General features: G+C 46.1%; 1 protein-coding gene across 3 annotated transcripts in view; it reads left to right on the forward strand.

Moving 5' to 3' along the window:
- Window positions 1-16593, forward strand: part of CUX2 (cut like homeobox 2) — a 384154-nt gene that overhangs the window by 344189 nt on the left and 23372 nt on the right. For all 3 annotated transcript variants that reach the window (XM_051972782.1, XM_051972780.1, XM_051972781.1), the window contains 7 exons: window positions 2802-2993; window positions 4206-4264; window positions 5370-5418; window positions 5520-5619; window positions 7084-7743; window positions 12242-12343; window positions 15010-15812. In XM_051972782.1, the coding sequence (XP_051828742.1) occupies window positions 2802-2993; window positions 4206-4264; window positions 5370-5418; window positions 5520-5619; window positions 7084-7743; window positions 12242-12343; window positions 15010-15812 (1965 nt within the window). The remainder of the gene's footprint in view (window positions 1-2801; window positions 2994-4205; window positions 4265-5369; window positions 5419-5519; window positions 5620-7083; window positions 7744-12241; window positions 12344-15009; window positions 15813-16593) is intronic.

The raw sequence follows: 16593 nt of genomic DNA on the forward strand, positions 1-16593 counted from the left end.
GGGTAGATACAGAAAGATGGGTAAAGGAGATGATATAGATAGATACATGGATAGATAGATGATAAATATGGAGATATAGACAGAAACAGAGAGAGTGTGGTGTAATGAATAGGCACACTGGGCTTCAAATCCTTTTGAAGGCATTTACTACCTTGTGATCCTGGGCAAATTACTTCTCTAGGACTCAATTTCCTCATCTATAAAATGTTGGATTGGATCATCTCTAAGGTCCTTTCTTGCTCCAGAATATGGTCCTGTATTATCTCCTCCAGCTAGATTGTAAACTCGAGCCCAAGGCCAATTTTACTTTTGTCTATGTGACCCCAGGATGTGGCATGCCATAGGCATTTAATAAATGCTTACAAATTGATCAGTGCAAGTGTAGACCATATCGACTTGTCTCTTGGGTACCTGTCTGTGTGTTTTTTCTCTCTGTATCTGTGTCTATGTAGGTGTGGACGTATCCACATCTGCGTGGCTGTCCAGAGTGTGTCCATATATGCTTACGTTTGTGTGCCATTGTCCTTGTATCTGTGTGTAAATGAGGGAGGAAAGAGAATGGGAGAGGGTGAGCTTCCTTTAGCCTGGTATCGGTTCTTAATTAACCCCCTTGGAACCCAGCAAACAGCCATGCTAATCAGCCACTAGGAACTTGGCTGGTTTGGGGGCGGGGTGAGTTTTTTTTCAAAGTAGAAACAGTGAACCTCATTGCTAATTAATTTAATGTATTAATGACATCCGTTTCCTGTTTCAGTCGGCATTTATCTTCCCTGCAGAATAGCTTTTTTTTTTCTCTTGATACCTGTTGTGTTTGTTTACTTGGAGTCCTTCCCTAGGACCATGCCATCCCCCTCTCCCTGCCCTCCCTTTCTGTCTTCCCCACCCCCTACAGCAGATTCTCAGAATTCAAAGCCAGAAACTACTTTACTTGGTAGCACAATGGAAATATTTCTAAAATATGAGCCAGAGGCCTTCTTGGACCTCGGGTTCCTCCTTTGTAAAATAAGGGAATTGGATGAGACGGCTTCTGAGATTCTTTTCAGCTCTAGCGCTGAGATTTGATGACTTTTCCCTGAGAATGGAAGATGGAGAATTTTGTGGGGAGTCACAATACATCTCTAAAGAGGGATCATGAGCCCTGGAGTTTCTTGCCAAATTTGAAGCCATAATGACAGCCTCAACCCAACTATGCCACAGGAAACAAGGAAGCAATGTGAGCAGAGAAAAGAAATCAGATTTTCCAATTGTCCAGTTTGCCCATCATAATCCTAATCAAGACTCATGCCATGTTCACACTAGAAAGAACATTTGAACAGGTAGAGATTGATGGACCCATGGCCTGGAATCAGGAGAGATCTAGTTCAAGTCCCACCCTGACACCAAAGGCTTCCCTGCCTTAGTTTCTTCATTTGATAAATGGGGGTGATAAAATGGTCTCTGTTTCAGACAGAAATTGGGATGTGAAATCATGTATGGAAAGTATTTCCCAAACCTTAAGGTCCAGTGTACATTTCTCATCCAACCCCCCTCACTTTACAGAAGAATCAAATGAGACTCAGAGAAATTATAGAATCCCACATTTTAGAGTTGGAAGGGACCATCAGTAGGCAAGTGACACATGGGAAGCACAGACAAAAGGAAGGAAGCATGAGATTATGTTGTTTCCTGGGTCTTCAAAGACCTTCTACTCCATCCCTGTCATTTTACAGAGGAGGAAACTGAGATTGGGGAGAGTGACTTTCCAAAGTCACACAAACAATAAGAAGCAGAAGTAGACCTCCAAGACTTCTGACCCCACATATATCACAGCACTGAGGTTTTCAGAACCCTGTTTTACAGCCGAGTTTACAGGGTCTTTAAGACCAGTCGTTCAACAAGCATTTATTAATCACATATTGTGTACCAGGCACTCTGCTAATTGCCAAAGATGTAATGAATGACCAAAATTAGCTCCCTGCCTTCAAGAAGCTTACATTTAAATGAGGCACCAAACATGTATAAAATGCAAAAAGCTCTGATATCCCCTGTCCTAAGGCCCCTCCCATCTTTGACATTCCTTGTCCCAAAAAAAGCTCTCCCAGCCCTGACATTCCCTGTCCTAAGAGCCCTCCCAACCCTGACATTCCCTGTTCTAAGAGCCCTCCCAGCCCTGACATTCCCAGTCCTAAGAGCCCTCCCAGCCCTGACAGTCTAGGATAACTGTCATAACCCAAAATAAAGTGAATAGAAGTCAAGTGGCAAAACTGTGGTGATACAAATCCGTGTCCTAGAGGAAAAAAATTGTATTGAGTTTAAGGATTGGAAGTATCAGGCCATATATAGAAAAGAGAGAAAGGCAAACAGGTGAGGGAGCAACAGGGACACAAGCACGGAGGTGGGAATTGACTCTCATATACTAATATAAATAGTGATAGTCACAAAGTTTCTTAAATTCGGGGTCACACCTCGATGTGGGGTCACATAATTGAATGTGGGAGTTGTGGCATTATTATTTATTATCAGTAAATGTTTGATTTGTATACCTATTTTATATGCCTACATACCCTGAGGTCATGTAGAAATTTCTTAAGCAAAAAAAAAAAAACAAATAAAATAAAAATAAATTTAAAAATAAAAATAAAAATTTCTTAGGCAAAAATGGGTCACAAACAGAAAAAGTTTAAGAAGCCCTGTCTATAACAGAGTTAGAACTATGTCAGGCTCCACGCTGACTTTTTGCTTTAAAATTCAGGTAACTCAGTCCCCTCCATCCAACCCCCTCTGCTCCCTTCCAAGAGAATAAAGCTCATCTCTGTTTTCAGGATAAGGTCAACTATGCCCTGTGCTCCGGACCCAGACTGGAGGCTGCCCTGGCCTCCAAGGACCGGGAGATTCTCCGACTTCTGAAAGACATCCAGCAACTCCAGAACTCCCTCCAGGAGCTAGAGGAGACATCAGCTAATCAGATAGCCGATCTGGAGAGGCAGCTCACTGCCAAGACCGAAGCAATCGAAGTAGGTGCAGTGAGGAGTCTCAGAGAGAGGCCCGGGGGACCAAGGGCAGACATGCAGGCAGGGGGAAGAGTGTCAGATCCCAAAAGAACTCATCTCAAAGTTGGGAGGGGCTTGAGTAGCCATTTCAGCCAATCCCCTCCCACCCATAATCCTCTCCTACAAGATCCCCCCAAAACTGGTTCCTGGCCTCTACTTGAAGACCTCCAGTGAGGAGAAGCCCCCCGCTCCCCAGGAAAACCAGATCCTCTCTGGAACCACTCTCATCATTAGGAAGACTCAAAACCTGGCTTTGACCTTGAGACTATGGTTGAAATCCTCAATGGCTTCCCCAAAGGGATGCCCAAGGAGAACAGTTATAATAGTTTATGTCCCTTAATGATTGCCTTCATTACAATTCATATAAGGAGGGGTGACATGATAGCCAAGTGAGGAAATTGGCTTTCTAGTTGGGGAGCCCTGGGTTCCAGGCCCACCTCTCACTTTATCTGCTTCGGCCATCCTAGGCTGATTGCCAGCTGTTATGGTAGCCAGGTCATTTTCTGAGTGCAATGGTACAGGGGGCTCGTGAAATCACAAATCTGGTCAGAAAAGAATTTTATTAAAGACATTTTCCCCAACACAGACCTCATGTGGCCAGTCAGTTTATCCCTCTCCAGATTGGACAAACTATTACAGTCCCCTCTGTTACTGTAAAAGTGTGGATTGTGCCCATTCTGACCCACGGGCACCATGAAGCAGAGATTGTGTCTCATCCAACATTCTTTCCCCCACTTTCCTGAAGCTCTCTGCACACAGTCGGTGGTTAATAAATACTGGTTGAATTAAATTCATGCCCTCTCAAAACAGAATCACTCACCTACTGCAGTGGAGTCTAGTAGACAGAATGCTAGATCTGGACACATGGGTTCAAATAGTGCCTCTGAAACTTGCTATGTAAGTGACTGTAGACAAGTCACTTGTAAGTTATCTGTGCAGTGAGGAAGCAAGATTCGACGGCCTCTGGGGTTCCTTCCACTATAGGATCTAGGATCTGTGGGTGGCCATCCCTTTCCAAAGTCCAGCCCCAGAATCGGAGACATGGATTCTGGGAGGACCATGGAAATACTCATGGATGGCAGTCAGGATGGGACAAGCCTTTTCTGGGGTTTAGAGAGATCCCCAGCTGTCTGCCATGAGTCCCACCAACTCTGCTTTTGGGATTTCTTGTTTCAGAAGTTGGAGGAAAAACTCCAGGCTCAGTCTGACTATGAGGAAATTAAAACAGAGCTAAGGTATGGTGAGCAGAATCATGGTGACCATCCCACTTTCTCTAGAGAAAGGCCCCAAACTGGGGTGGGGGTAGGACAGGGTGCCTACTTCTCCCCTCTCCCTCCTCCTTTCTTTTTTCTCCACTCTTCTCTTTCTCTTCTCTTCCCTTCCCTTCCCTTTCTTTCCCTTAATTTTCCATATTCCTTCTTTTCTCTCTTCTCTTCTCTTCTCTCTCTCTCTCTCTCTTTTCTCTCTCTCACTGTTTTTCTCTCTTTATCTGTTTCATCTCTCTCATCTCTCTCTGTTTCTCTCTACTCTCTCTCTCTCCTATTTCCTTCCATCTCACCTTTCTCTCTTCTTAATTCTTCTCTCTACTCTTTATTTACCTCTTTATTCTTCTCTCTCCTCACTTCTATTTTTTCTCCTCCTTTTTCTCCTCCTACATCCTCTATCCTTTTTTCCCTTCTCCCTTTTCTTTTTCTCCCTCTCTTCTACTTTTCTTTCCTCTCTTTTCTCTCCTTTTTCCTTATTCCTCTCTTCTTCCTCCTCTTGTCTCTCCTCTCTTTCTATTCTCTATTTAGTATAAGAAATTAGCAGAATAGAGTCTACTCAGGGAAAAACTGAGAAATGGGCTGAGTTTGTTGGTGCATCCCTCTCTCTCCCATTTGGACACTTCCTTATCTTTTGGAAGGTCCCCTTCCCGTTGCCCATGGCCCCTCCTGGCAGGCTCTGGCTGTCTGGTGCACCAATCCCAAAAGCATGCTATGCCCTCAGTTTTCTCCCTGCATGAGCAGCTCCTATTAAGAGTCTCTTCCGCCCATCCCCCTATACCAAACTGGGTCCTAATCTCATTCAGGGGCCCCACATAAAGGGGCCCTGGTAAATAGTAAACGATGAGCTCGTTAGGTAATTCCCCTCTTATGGAGAGCGCTTTGGGAACCTGGGGATCTTTCAAAGTGCCTATTTCCCCTACATCTAAGAGTGGCCTTGGGAGTTGGGGTTGGGGGGGGGGCGGACCACATCCAGTTGTTAAAGTTTTTATCCAATGGGACCATGAGTCCTTTCCCCGCCCTTGGGATGGGATCTTCAGTGGCCCTAACCCTAGATGGTTTCCTCTCTCTCTGGCAGCATCCTGAAAGCTATGAAGCTGGCCTCCAGCACCTGCAGCCTCTCCCAGGTGAGCCATGTCTATACCTCTGCCTAGGAAGGGAGAAAAATTTCCAGGCCCAAATTGAGCCTGACTCACCCCCTTCCCCGCCCGGGGTATTATCTCTGCAGAGTATGGCCAAGCCCGAGGACGCCTTGATGATAGGAAAGGATGGGTTCTTTCCTGCCCAGAAATTTCTCCTGGAAAAGCCGAGCCTCCTGGCCAGCACTGGTAGGAATGATGGGAGCCTCGGTGTGGGCGGAGGGAGGAGCCCATTACTCCAAAGGCCCTTCTGTACTTTCCCCCTCCTGGGGACTTCTTCCCGGCATGTATGCAGGAGAAATGAGTCCGGGGAGGGTCCGCACCATTGGGCTAAAAGGTCAGACTGGGTCACTCCCTCATTTTGCAAAGCTACAAGACTAATCGAGTGAGACTGACACATCTGTGTCTAAGAACTTGGAGATCACCCCCTCTAGACCCGGAAGGTGCTTAGAGATTACCTTCCAGATGAAGAAACTGGGTCCAGAGACATCAATTTAGATCTGGGAGAGACTTCTGAGGTCATCTAGTCCTTACTTGCAGAGTAGAAAACAGGCCCACAGAAAAGAAGTGAGTCCCCAATAGCAAGAGGCAGAGTTAAAATTTAACCTACAGGTCCCTCACTCTATACCTATTGTGCTTTCAATTTCCCTACAGCCTCTTAAGAGCTCAGCCTAAGTTCCCAAGCTCATCCCAATATTGATCAATACTCTTTTAACACCCTTGCCCTTTCTGTACACATTCATTTCTACTCACCTACCCCCATTTTTAGATGGGAAAACTGAGGTCAAACATTTCTCTCTCCTTTAATACCCTTTCTCTATATATACACATTCATTTCTACCCACTTCCTCCATTTTTAGAGGTCAAACATTTCTCTCTCCTTTAATACCCTTTCTCTATATATACACATTCATTTCTACCCATTTCCTCCATTTTTAGATGGGAAAACTGAGGTTAAACATTTCTCTTTCTTTTAATACTTTTTCTCTATATATACACATTCATTTCTACCCACTTCCTCCATTTTTAGAGGTCAAACATTTCTCTCTTCTTTAATACCCTTTCTCTATATATACACATTCATTTCTACCCACTTCCTCCATTTTTAGATGGGAAAACTGAGGTCAAACACTTCTCTCTCCTTTAACACCCTTCCCCTCTCTATATGCATTCATTTCTACCTACCTCCCCCATTTTTTAGATGAGAGGATATTTCTCTCTCCTTTAACACTCTTTCCCTTTCTATATATCTTTATTTCTACCCATGTCCCCCACTTTTGTAGGGGAAAATTGAGGCCCACTGGAATGGTGATGTGGGTTGAGGTTAGGGTGGGGAGTTATTCCTTGGTCTTCATCCTGTACCAGTCATCTCCTAAAGTAGCCTCAATGTTGCTGCCCACTTCACAACTCGGGATTCAGCTGCCGGCAGTGTGCTTCTTAATTTCTTTAGGCTTCATTTTCCACATCTGTAAAATGGACAGGATAATTCCTGCCTTATCTACTTCATGGGTTCATTACAAAGATCAAATGAGATGATGGAGATAAAAGCATCTTGGAAAATTGCAAAGATTCTGGTGGTGAAAGGGGTGGCCTCCCCAGGGGGGTCCCAGCTGGCCTTGGCCCCTATAGCTCCCCTCTGTCTTTATTCTCTAGAGGAGGATCATTCTGAAGATGATTCTGTCAAAGATTCTCTGGGAACCGACCAGTCCTACCCCTCCCCCCAGCAGATGCCTCATCCTTCAGGGCCAGAAGACCCCATCTCGCCGAGTCCCGTCCAGTCCCTGCTGGGCCCTGGCTTGGGGCAGGAAGGCCAAAGGACTTTCTCTCTGTCCCCCTTCCCTAGCCTGGGCTCTGGCGAGAGGCTTCCAGGGGAAGCGCTACTCCCCAAGCCGATGATGCCCCCGGCGTTCAAGGGCGAGGCCGGGGGCCTGCTGGTGTTCCCGCCAGCCTTCTACAACGCCAAGCCCCCACCGCCTCCGGCCCCCCCCAACCCGCCTGCCAACACTGATACCACAACCCCCGGACCTCCCGGGGACCAGGTGGAGGGCGGCACGGTGGATGAGGAGCAGCTGGACACGGCCGAGATCGCTTTCCAGGTGAAGGAACAGCTGCTGAAACACAATATCGGGCAGCGGGTGTTTGGCCACTACGTGCTCGGTCTGTCCCAGGGCTCGGTCAGTGAGATCCTGGCCCGGCCCAAGCCCTGGAGGAAGCTCACAGTGAAGGGCAAGGAGCCCTTCATCAAGATGAAGCAGTTCCTGTCCGATGAGCAGAACGTGCTGGCGCTGAGGACCATTCAGGTGCGCCAGCGAGGTGAGTGAACTACCCACCCACCATCTTCCAATGGGCCACCAGCCGGGCCACAGACTGGGGCTCGGGCCATCCTCCCCAGTCAAGTCGGTTCAATCCAACAGATATTCCTTAAGCACCTACTGTGTGCCCAATCCTGGAGTTAAGAGATTGTAAAAATCAGAAATAATCCCTGTGCTCAAGTCCCTGGGCAAACTCAAGGAGTTTGCAGTTCTGTCAGGAGGAAGCAAAGGCATTAAAGCAACCCAAATATATACAAAGTAACATGCAGTGAAAATAGTAAACCTGCCCTCAGAGAGATTGCATTCTATGATAGGAGCAACATGAGCATTAAGGTAACACAAATATATACAAAGTAACATGCAGTGATACAAAGTAAATGTGAAAATAGTAAACCTGCATTAAAGCTATATACAAAGTAACCTACAGTGATACAAAGCCAAAATGAAAATAGTAAACCTACATTAAAGCTATATACAAAGTAACCTACAGTGATACAAAGTAAAAATGAAAATAGTAAACCTGCCCTCAGAGAGATTGCATTCTATGAGAGGAGCAACATGAGCATTAGGGTAACACAAATATATACAAAGTAACATCAGTGATACAAAGTAAATATGAAAATAGTAAACCTGCATTAAAGCTATATACAAAGTAACCTACAGTGATACAAAGCCAAAATGAAAATAGTAAACCTACATTAAAGCTATATACAAAGTAACCTACAGTGATACAAAGTAAAAATGAAAATAGTAAACCTGCCCTCAGAGAGATTGCATTCTATGAGAGGAGCAACATGAGCATTAGGGTAACACAAATATATACAAAGTAACATCAGTGATACAAAGTAAATATGAAAATAGTAAACCTGCATTAAAGCTATATACAAAGTAACCTACAGTGATACAAAGGCAAAATGAAAATAGTAAACCCACCTTCAAAGAGATTACATTCTATGAGAGGAAGCAACAGGAACACCAGCATTAGGTCAACCCAAATATATACAAAGAAAAATGAAAATACTATAGCTACTCTCAAGAAGCTTATCTTCCACAGGGGGGAAGGACAATATAAGTAATTACAAAACACATTTCAGGGAGTGGGGGAGATGATGAGTCAAAATCTAACAACCAAAAGAATCAAAGAATCAGGATGATCCTTATGCAGATAGTAATACCTGATATAATCCTTCAATTTCAGTTCAGTTCAGCGAGCATTTATTAAACTCCTGCTGTGTGCCAGGACCTGGACTAAGTACTAAAGATAAAAAAGCAAAATTTATCTAATTTAGCACTTTGCTCAATTAGGTAGAAATCAAATCAAGAAAAGTGTATTGAGCATCACTTTGTATGCAAGCAACTGTGCTGGATATTTTGGTGCTCAGTATCCATGTTCTCACCAGCACGAATTCTAACTCCTCCATGTATTGTCAGTCTGTGAGATGCTTCTCGACATCTAGCTCTAGTCCTACAGAGTTTTCTTTGGGTCAGTTATGGGCACCACAGCTTAGAAAGTAGATAAGTCAGAGCATCCAGAAGGTGGTTAATCCAGGGCCACAAATATGGGAATCATTGGAGGCACGAGAATATTAAACTTGGAAAAGAGAAGCTTGGGGGGGATTATAACTGTGTTAGACAATAGATAGATGGTGGGCAGAGGGATGACAGCCAGATGGTGCCATGGTGCACAGTGTGCCAGGTCTAGAATTAGGAGGTCTAGAATCTCATCGATTTCAGATCTGGCCTTGGATAGTTGCTGGCTGTGTGACCCTGGGCAAGTCACTTAACCCTGTTTGCCTCAGCTTCCTCATCTGTAAAATAAGCTGAAGAAAGAAATGGCAAACCATTCCATTATCTTTGCCAAGAAAATCCCAAATTGCATCACAAACAGTTGGACATGACTGAAATGATTGGACAACAACAAAGATAGGTAGAGCATTTAAGTTTTTACTAGTTGCTAACAATCAAGTCAGTCCATGCCATCAGGGAGTTTATACTCCAATGGAAGAAGAAAAAAGGGAGCTGGATGGGCTGCGTGATTTAGAGCCTGTGGTCAGGGAGTAAGGTGAAGGCTTGAGTCTGGACAAAATAAGGAAAAGCTCCCATCTCAGAAGCCAAGGTAGTTTCCAGGACAGAGTCCAAGTTTCTAGTGAAGAGGAGCTAGGGATGGTGTGTAGAGTAGAAGCGTTGTGGTTTTGGAACCAGTGGCCAGGTGTTCTTGGATTGGCTAAAGGTGAGCAAGGGACCCAACCGTCTGAGCTGCCTTGGGTGGTAATAAGGCCCTTGGCTCTGGAGAGCTTTGAGTAGAAGCTAGTTGGGGTCTTGTCAGGGCCATAGTAGAGGGGATTCCAGTTTAAGTTTGGATAGGACTAGATGAAAGTCTATGCTTCTGCAGCTCATTCTGTTGAATCCCAGGCAGCAGGACTAAGAGCAGGTGCACATTGAAAAGGGGCAGATTTCATCTCAATGTCAGGAAAATCTTCCTGACAACAAGAGCTAAGGCAAAGTGGGTTGAGCTCCTCCCAGAGGGAGCCTTCCCCTTCCCTAGAGGCCTTCAAGCCATTTCTCAGGCTTGAAACACAGAACAGGGATTTTGGACCAACTAGCCATTGAGGGGCCTCCCAATGCTCTGCAGCTCTGATTGAACTGAAGCTCTCTCTCTTTCTTTCTCTCTCTCTCTCCTCTCCCTTGTCTCTCTTGTTGCTCTCTTTCCATCTCTTCCTTTCTTTCTCTTCTTTTCTTCTCTCTCTTCTTTCTTTTTCTTTTATCTCCTCTCTCTGTATCTTTCTGTTTTCCCTTTCTCTCTCTCTCTTCTTCCTTCTCGTTCTTTCCCTCTCTTTCTCTTCTTCATCTCTCTCTATCTCTCTGTGTCTTTTCTTTCTGTTTCTTTTTCTGAGTCTCCTTCTCTCTCCATCCCTCTCTCTCTCACACCCCTTCTTCCTCCTCTTTGTCTCTCCCGCTCTCTCCCTCACCCCTTCTTCCTCTTCTCTCTCTCCTCCTCTCCCTCTCTCTCTCCTCCTTTACATTTCAGACTATATTCATCAGCAGGATCTCTTTTCTCCCCACCAGGACCTGCCCCAATTACTCTGACTCTTGTGACTTACTTCCTGGGCTTGCCTAGTCACCAAGTGTTTGTTAAGCACGTACTGTATATCAGGCACTTTTGAAAGCCCTGGGGAAAAAAATACAAAGAAAGGCCAAAAAAAAAAAGAATTCACAAATGAATAGAGAAATAACATCTAAATAAAACTATATATACTGTAACAATGGAAGACAGTCTGAAAAGGGGAGGTACCACCAGCTGTGTGACAGTAAAAGGCCTCCTGAAGAACATGTGATTGTAGTGGACATTCAAGCAGCAAGGGAAATTGGGAGGTAGAGGTGAGGAGGGAGGGCATCCCAGACTTAAGCACAGCCAGTACAAACCTGTGAAGTCTGGATATAGAATGTCTTGTGTTAGGAACAGCCAGGAGCCAGTGGAGCTGGATGGTGGGGTTAAGGAAAAAGCACAGTAACATGTGATAGTATAAAAAGACTGAGGCAATCAGATTTCCTAATGCCACCTAGACCATTGGCCATCTCCAGTTCAGTTCTGGGCCCTAATTATGGTTCATTCATAGTGCCTGCCCTAGATAATCAACCCATGAAAACTGTCTTCAGAAACTTAAAGGGAATGTCCTGTGAGACAGATTTAATCTACTTGGCCCCTAGGGCAGAACTAAGAACCACAGCTGGATATTGTGGAGAGGCACATTAAGGCTGTGGGTCAGGAAGAACTTGCTAACCCAAAGTCAAATGGGCCACTACTAGTGGTAGGGAGCTCCCTTCCCCTCCCCATCTCTCCTCCCCAGATGTGAGAAGGGAGAGCATTCTAGGAGAAGGTCAGTAGGTCAAAATGCCTGCAGGAGCAGACCGGTATCACTGCATCAGAGTTTGTGGAAGAGGAGAAAAGATAGAATGAAATATGAAAAGAGGCAAGACTATGAAGGACTTTAAAAGCCAACAGTTACATTTGATCCCAGATATAGTCTTTGAGACATTGAGGGTCATTGTGTAGGGGAGTGATGTGTTTAGACTTGAACTCTAGGGAGCCAAGGGCCTGAACCAAAGTGAGAGTAGTGTCAGAGGAGAGAAGAGGACCTAACTCTCTTTCTTTTTTCTCTTCGTTCTTTTTCTTTATCCCCCCCCTCCTGTTCTCCTTTTTGGTCTCTCTCTTCCTTCTTCTCTTTCTTTCCCTCTCTTTCATGACACTTGGTTTTGCTGCTGTTTAAGCTTTCCTGTCCTTGTCCCTCAAAAGCAAAATACCAAAAGGTTGATGACGCTCAGTAGACCTTCAAAAAAAATGAATTTACTTAGTCAGTCTGGGTTTAGCTTCTCCACAGGTGGCTGGGGTTAAGCCTGACCTGGAGTTGGTCTTATGAGCAGCAATTCCTGGACAGCAGCAGATCAGGTAGGTTCCAAACTGGGCCTCCAGTGACAGGGCACTTCTCACCTCTGACCAGGCAGCATCACCCCAAGGATCCGGACGCCCGAGACAGGCTCAGACGATGCCATCAAAAACATCTTGGAACAAGCAAAGAAGGAAATCGAGTCCCAGAAGGGAGGTGAGTGCAAACAGTGGCCCCCTCCTCAACCCAACCCACTCCACTCCCGGCCTCTCTCTCTGGGAGGCAGCATATGGTGCAGAGGGAAAACGGGCAGGCCTTGGAGGCCTGCTTCTGAGAGCCACTCACTCTGTGGGAGCCTGGGCCAATGTAAAGTGGGAGAGAAAACTAGAGAGACAGGGAGAGAGACAGACAGAGACAGAGGGAGACAGAGAGAAGAGAGATATAGAGAAAGGGAGAGAGAGATAAAGACAGAGGGAAAGAGAAAGAAACAGAGACAAAGGAAGAGAGGATGGAGAGAGACAGAAAAAGAGAGAGATTTAACCCAAATTGCTTTTTTTCTTTTTTAATGGGGTAGCTAGGTGGCACAGGAGATAGAGTCAGGAGAACTTAAGTTCAAATATAGTCTTAGATATTTCATACATATCTGTATATAGTAAGTCAGTGACTCACGACTGGACGTGTTTGACTAGGGTAGTGACCTGGTCAGTCTGTTTGTGCAGAAAATCACTGAGGAGTGAGGAACAGGTTGAAAAGGGGAGAGTTCAAAGGGCAGTATGGCCGGTTTGTGTAGTCTTCTCGCGAGGGGTTGGAAATGTGGAAATAGACCTGGAGATGTGGCTACTGGTGGGACAAGAAAGTAGACAGAGGTTAACAAAAGGGAAGACGACGCCAAGGTTCCAAGCCTGAGAGATTAAGGGGATGCTGATCCCTTTGAGAAAACAGCTGGGGCCTCAAGGAGTTTGGTGGGCAAGGGGACCTTCCCTGAAAGCCCACCTGGAGACACAGTTATGATCACTAGGTATAACTCTGTATCAGCTAGTTCAGTGAACTAAAAGGCTTGAATTCAAATCCTGCCTAAATTATAGTGTGATCTTGTATGTTGCTTCACTCCTGTGGTCTCCCTTTGTTTTCTGTCAAGTGGTAAGAGTCGGACTCAATGGGATATCCCAAAAGCCAGAGCTTTCAGGGGGATCGATTTAGTTTGATGGAGTCTGCTGCCCCCTGGTGGATTCCAGCTGCACTAGGAATACCCAGTGCTTCCACTATGAACACCCTTTTGACCGGGATGGTCCTTCTGCCATCTTGGATCCCAGAGCTTGCACTTTGGAAAAAGACAAACATTCGTGTTTGGCTGGAAAACCAGAGAGACCCCAGGACTTTCACAGGGGGATAAAAGCTGAAAGGGACCCCGGAGACCATCTAGTCCAATCCCCCATTTGTTAGAATAGGAAACAGCCCCAGAGAAGGATGGCACAAAGTTGGCTCAGCAGAGGCAGGATCCAAACCCTCATCCTTTGGCTTTTAAATGGGAAGGGAAGCCTTCTTTATCTAGCCTTCTGCTGGACTCTACATCCTCCTCCTCCTTGGTATTGAACCCTTCTTTCCCTGGTTAGTTAACAAAAATCCCCAATATAAAATATCAGTCAGCCAAGCAAATATTTATATTGTTGAGAGTAAATAGAGAGCAAGCTTTCATATTAAGAAGTCCTGGGTTCAAATCATGCATCCCCCACAGACTAGCTGTGTGGTCCTGGGCAAGTAACCTGCCTGGGAAACTCTTTAGGACTAAGTTTCAGAGCGGGGCTGATCTTCATTGGCAAAAGTAATTTCCTCACAGAGAGTTTTATATACCAGAGTCAAACTCTGGGATAAAATAACCTGAACCAAATTAAAATATAATTCAATCAGTCAATAAACATTTATGAAGTTACTTCTTTGTGCCAGACCCTGTGCTAGAAATACATAAAGATGCAAAGAAATTCCCTGCCCTCAAGAAGCTAATGGGGTAAACAACATGAAAACAAATAAATACAAAAGAAAATAGAGACAAGATAAAAAGGAAATCATTAACAGAAAGAATTAAGAGGGATTGGGGGAAAAAAACTTCCTGTAGAAGGTGGGATTTTAGTTGGGATTTCTTTAAAAGTAAGCCGGGAGGAGTCAATAATTACAATATGGTTCTATAAAAAATATATTACAACATAGTTTGATGTTGTGTGGTTTTCTAAGTGCTGGAAGGAATCTGTTTCTCTTGAGTTTGATATCCCTGGACTAGTCAATGAAATCATAGCTCCAGCCTTTGGGTTACAAAGGCAAATATGAACAGTGTTTGCCCACAAGGAGTTTCTATTCTACTCCGGTCAGACCCTTTGTAGCTGGACATTAGGAGAGAGAGAGACAGACAGACAGACAGACAAAGAGAGATATAGATAGAGTCAGAGACTGACACAGACAGAGAGAGACAGAGACAGAGAGAGCGAGGTTCCCTAAGAGATATTCAAAAGCTGGCTGTGGTTACAGCTTTCTTGTAGAAGGAGCCTCAGGTTTGAAGTCAGAGTCTATCTAGTTTAACCCCCCCTCATTTTAAAGATGGAGAACATAAAATCCAGCAGAGGGCAGTAGTTTGCCCAGCCACATACATAGCTGGTCATTATTAACACAGAGGTTAGACCCCAGGTCTCCCCACTTTGCTTCCCTTATCTCAGCCTGGAATTAAAAGTGAGCCCCGAATAATTCACCAAATGGATAATCCATAAGGTGGATAATCATGAAGTTACTATATTGTCCCCTGAAATGAAGCAGCATGGGGGAAAGGGGGATTGAAAGTCATCCCTCCTCCCAACCTCACAGCCTGTCTTCCCCCTCCCTCACACCCTTCACAGGTGAAGCTAAGAACCCCTCCATCCCACTCAGCGTCCCCAATGGCACAAACACCAGCACCTCAGAAGACGCCATCAAGAGCATCTTGGAGCAAGCGCGGCGGGAGATGCAGGCCCAGCAACAGGCCCTGCTGGAGATGGAGTCGTCCGGCCGTGGTGGGGGGCGCTCGGTGCCCCCCTCCCCCACCGAGCGCCCGACACTGGCCGCCGTCAGCCAGAATATCGTCCAGGCCTACATCAAACAGGAGGAGGGGCCGGCGGGACTGGGGGTGACCAGCAGCAGCTCCACGCAGACCCCCCTCACCGTCCTGTCCCCCGCGGCCTTCGTCCAGAGCATCATCCGCAAGGTCAAGTCTGAGATCGGCGACGCCGGCTCCTACTTTGACCAGCACTGGGCCTCGGAACGCAGCGTCCTCAGCCGGCCCTACACATCTGTGTCTCCGTCCCTCTCCTCCTCTTCCTCCAGCTACTCCAGCCAAGCCAACGGGAGGCCCTGGCCCCGGGGGGAGCCCGGGGAGACCCTGATGAACGAGGAGGAGGTCCCGGCAGCGACCAATGGGGAGGATGAGCTGCCCAAGGTGGGGGAGATGAAGTTGGAGGGGGCCGGCTCAGAGCTGCCCGGCAGCGGACGGCTGGCATACTACCCGGCTTATGTGCCCCGGACCCTGAAGCCCACAGTGCCCCCCCTCACCCCAGAGCAGTACGAGATGTACATGTACCGGGAGGTGGACACGCTGGAGCTGACCCGGCAGGTCAAGGAGAAGCTGGCCAAGAACGGCATCTGCCAAAGGATCTTTGGAGAGAAGGTAAGAGCTACCCTACTGGGCTCCGTGGCGGGCAAGGGAATAACACAGACTATGCAAGAAAAGCACTAAGTGCCAGGCACTGAGATGCAGTCACTCCCTAGGATAAAAACAGAAAATTGGGCGGGTAAACTTCCTTCAAGAAGTTTACACTCTAATTGGAGGAGACAGTCCATAAAGGAGGATCCGTACCATGCTCCCCCATGTGCCACTGTCCAGAAAGGCCATAGGGCTAATGAAGGTGATCTGAGAAAGGCAAGGACACCTTCCTCCCCTTTAAAGCACCAGGGCTGTCAAGGCATTCAGTCCTGACCTAGATTCACCCTAGGCCATCGTCTTGTCCACAGAAGTCCAGGGGGTCTTTGGAGCGGGATGCAGCTTGTCAGGAAGGCCAAAGACTTCTAGTGGGAGGAGGGACTTCTTGCAACATCGAGAGCTGGCCAAACTCGATTCAATTTAACCTGTGTTATGGAGTTCCTGACTCGAAGGGAGGCACTCTACTAGGCACTAGGGATACAAATACAAAAGTGAGACCATCCCTGCCCTCAAGAAGTATATATCCTACTAGAGGGATACATTGATTCATTCATGCAAAACATATTTACAAAGCACTTACTATGTGCTCAACACCAGAGCTACGAAAACAAAAATGAAAATCTGTCCTCAAGTTTGCATTTTTGAAGGGCTTAGGAAAATCAGACTCACTGAGCCTGAGCATAATGGCCTCGGGATTCTCTGACCCACCCAGAGGGCTGTTCTATCCAGGGGACTTTTTCCCAGAGCA

The sequence above is a fragment of the Antechinus flavipes genome, chromosome 1 (assembly GCF_016432865.1).
Source record: "Antechinus flavipes isolate AdamAnt ecotype Samford, QLD, Australia chromosome 1, AdamAnt_v2, whole genome shotgun sequence".
NCBI lineage: Eukaryota > Metazoa > Chordata > Mammalia > Dasyuromorphia > Dasyuridae > Antechinus > Antechinus flavipes.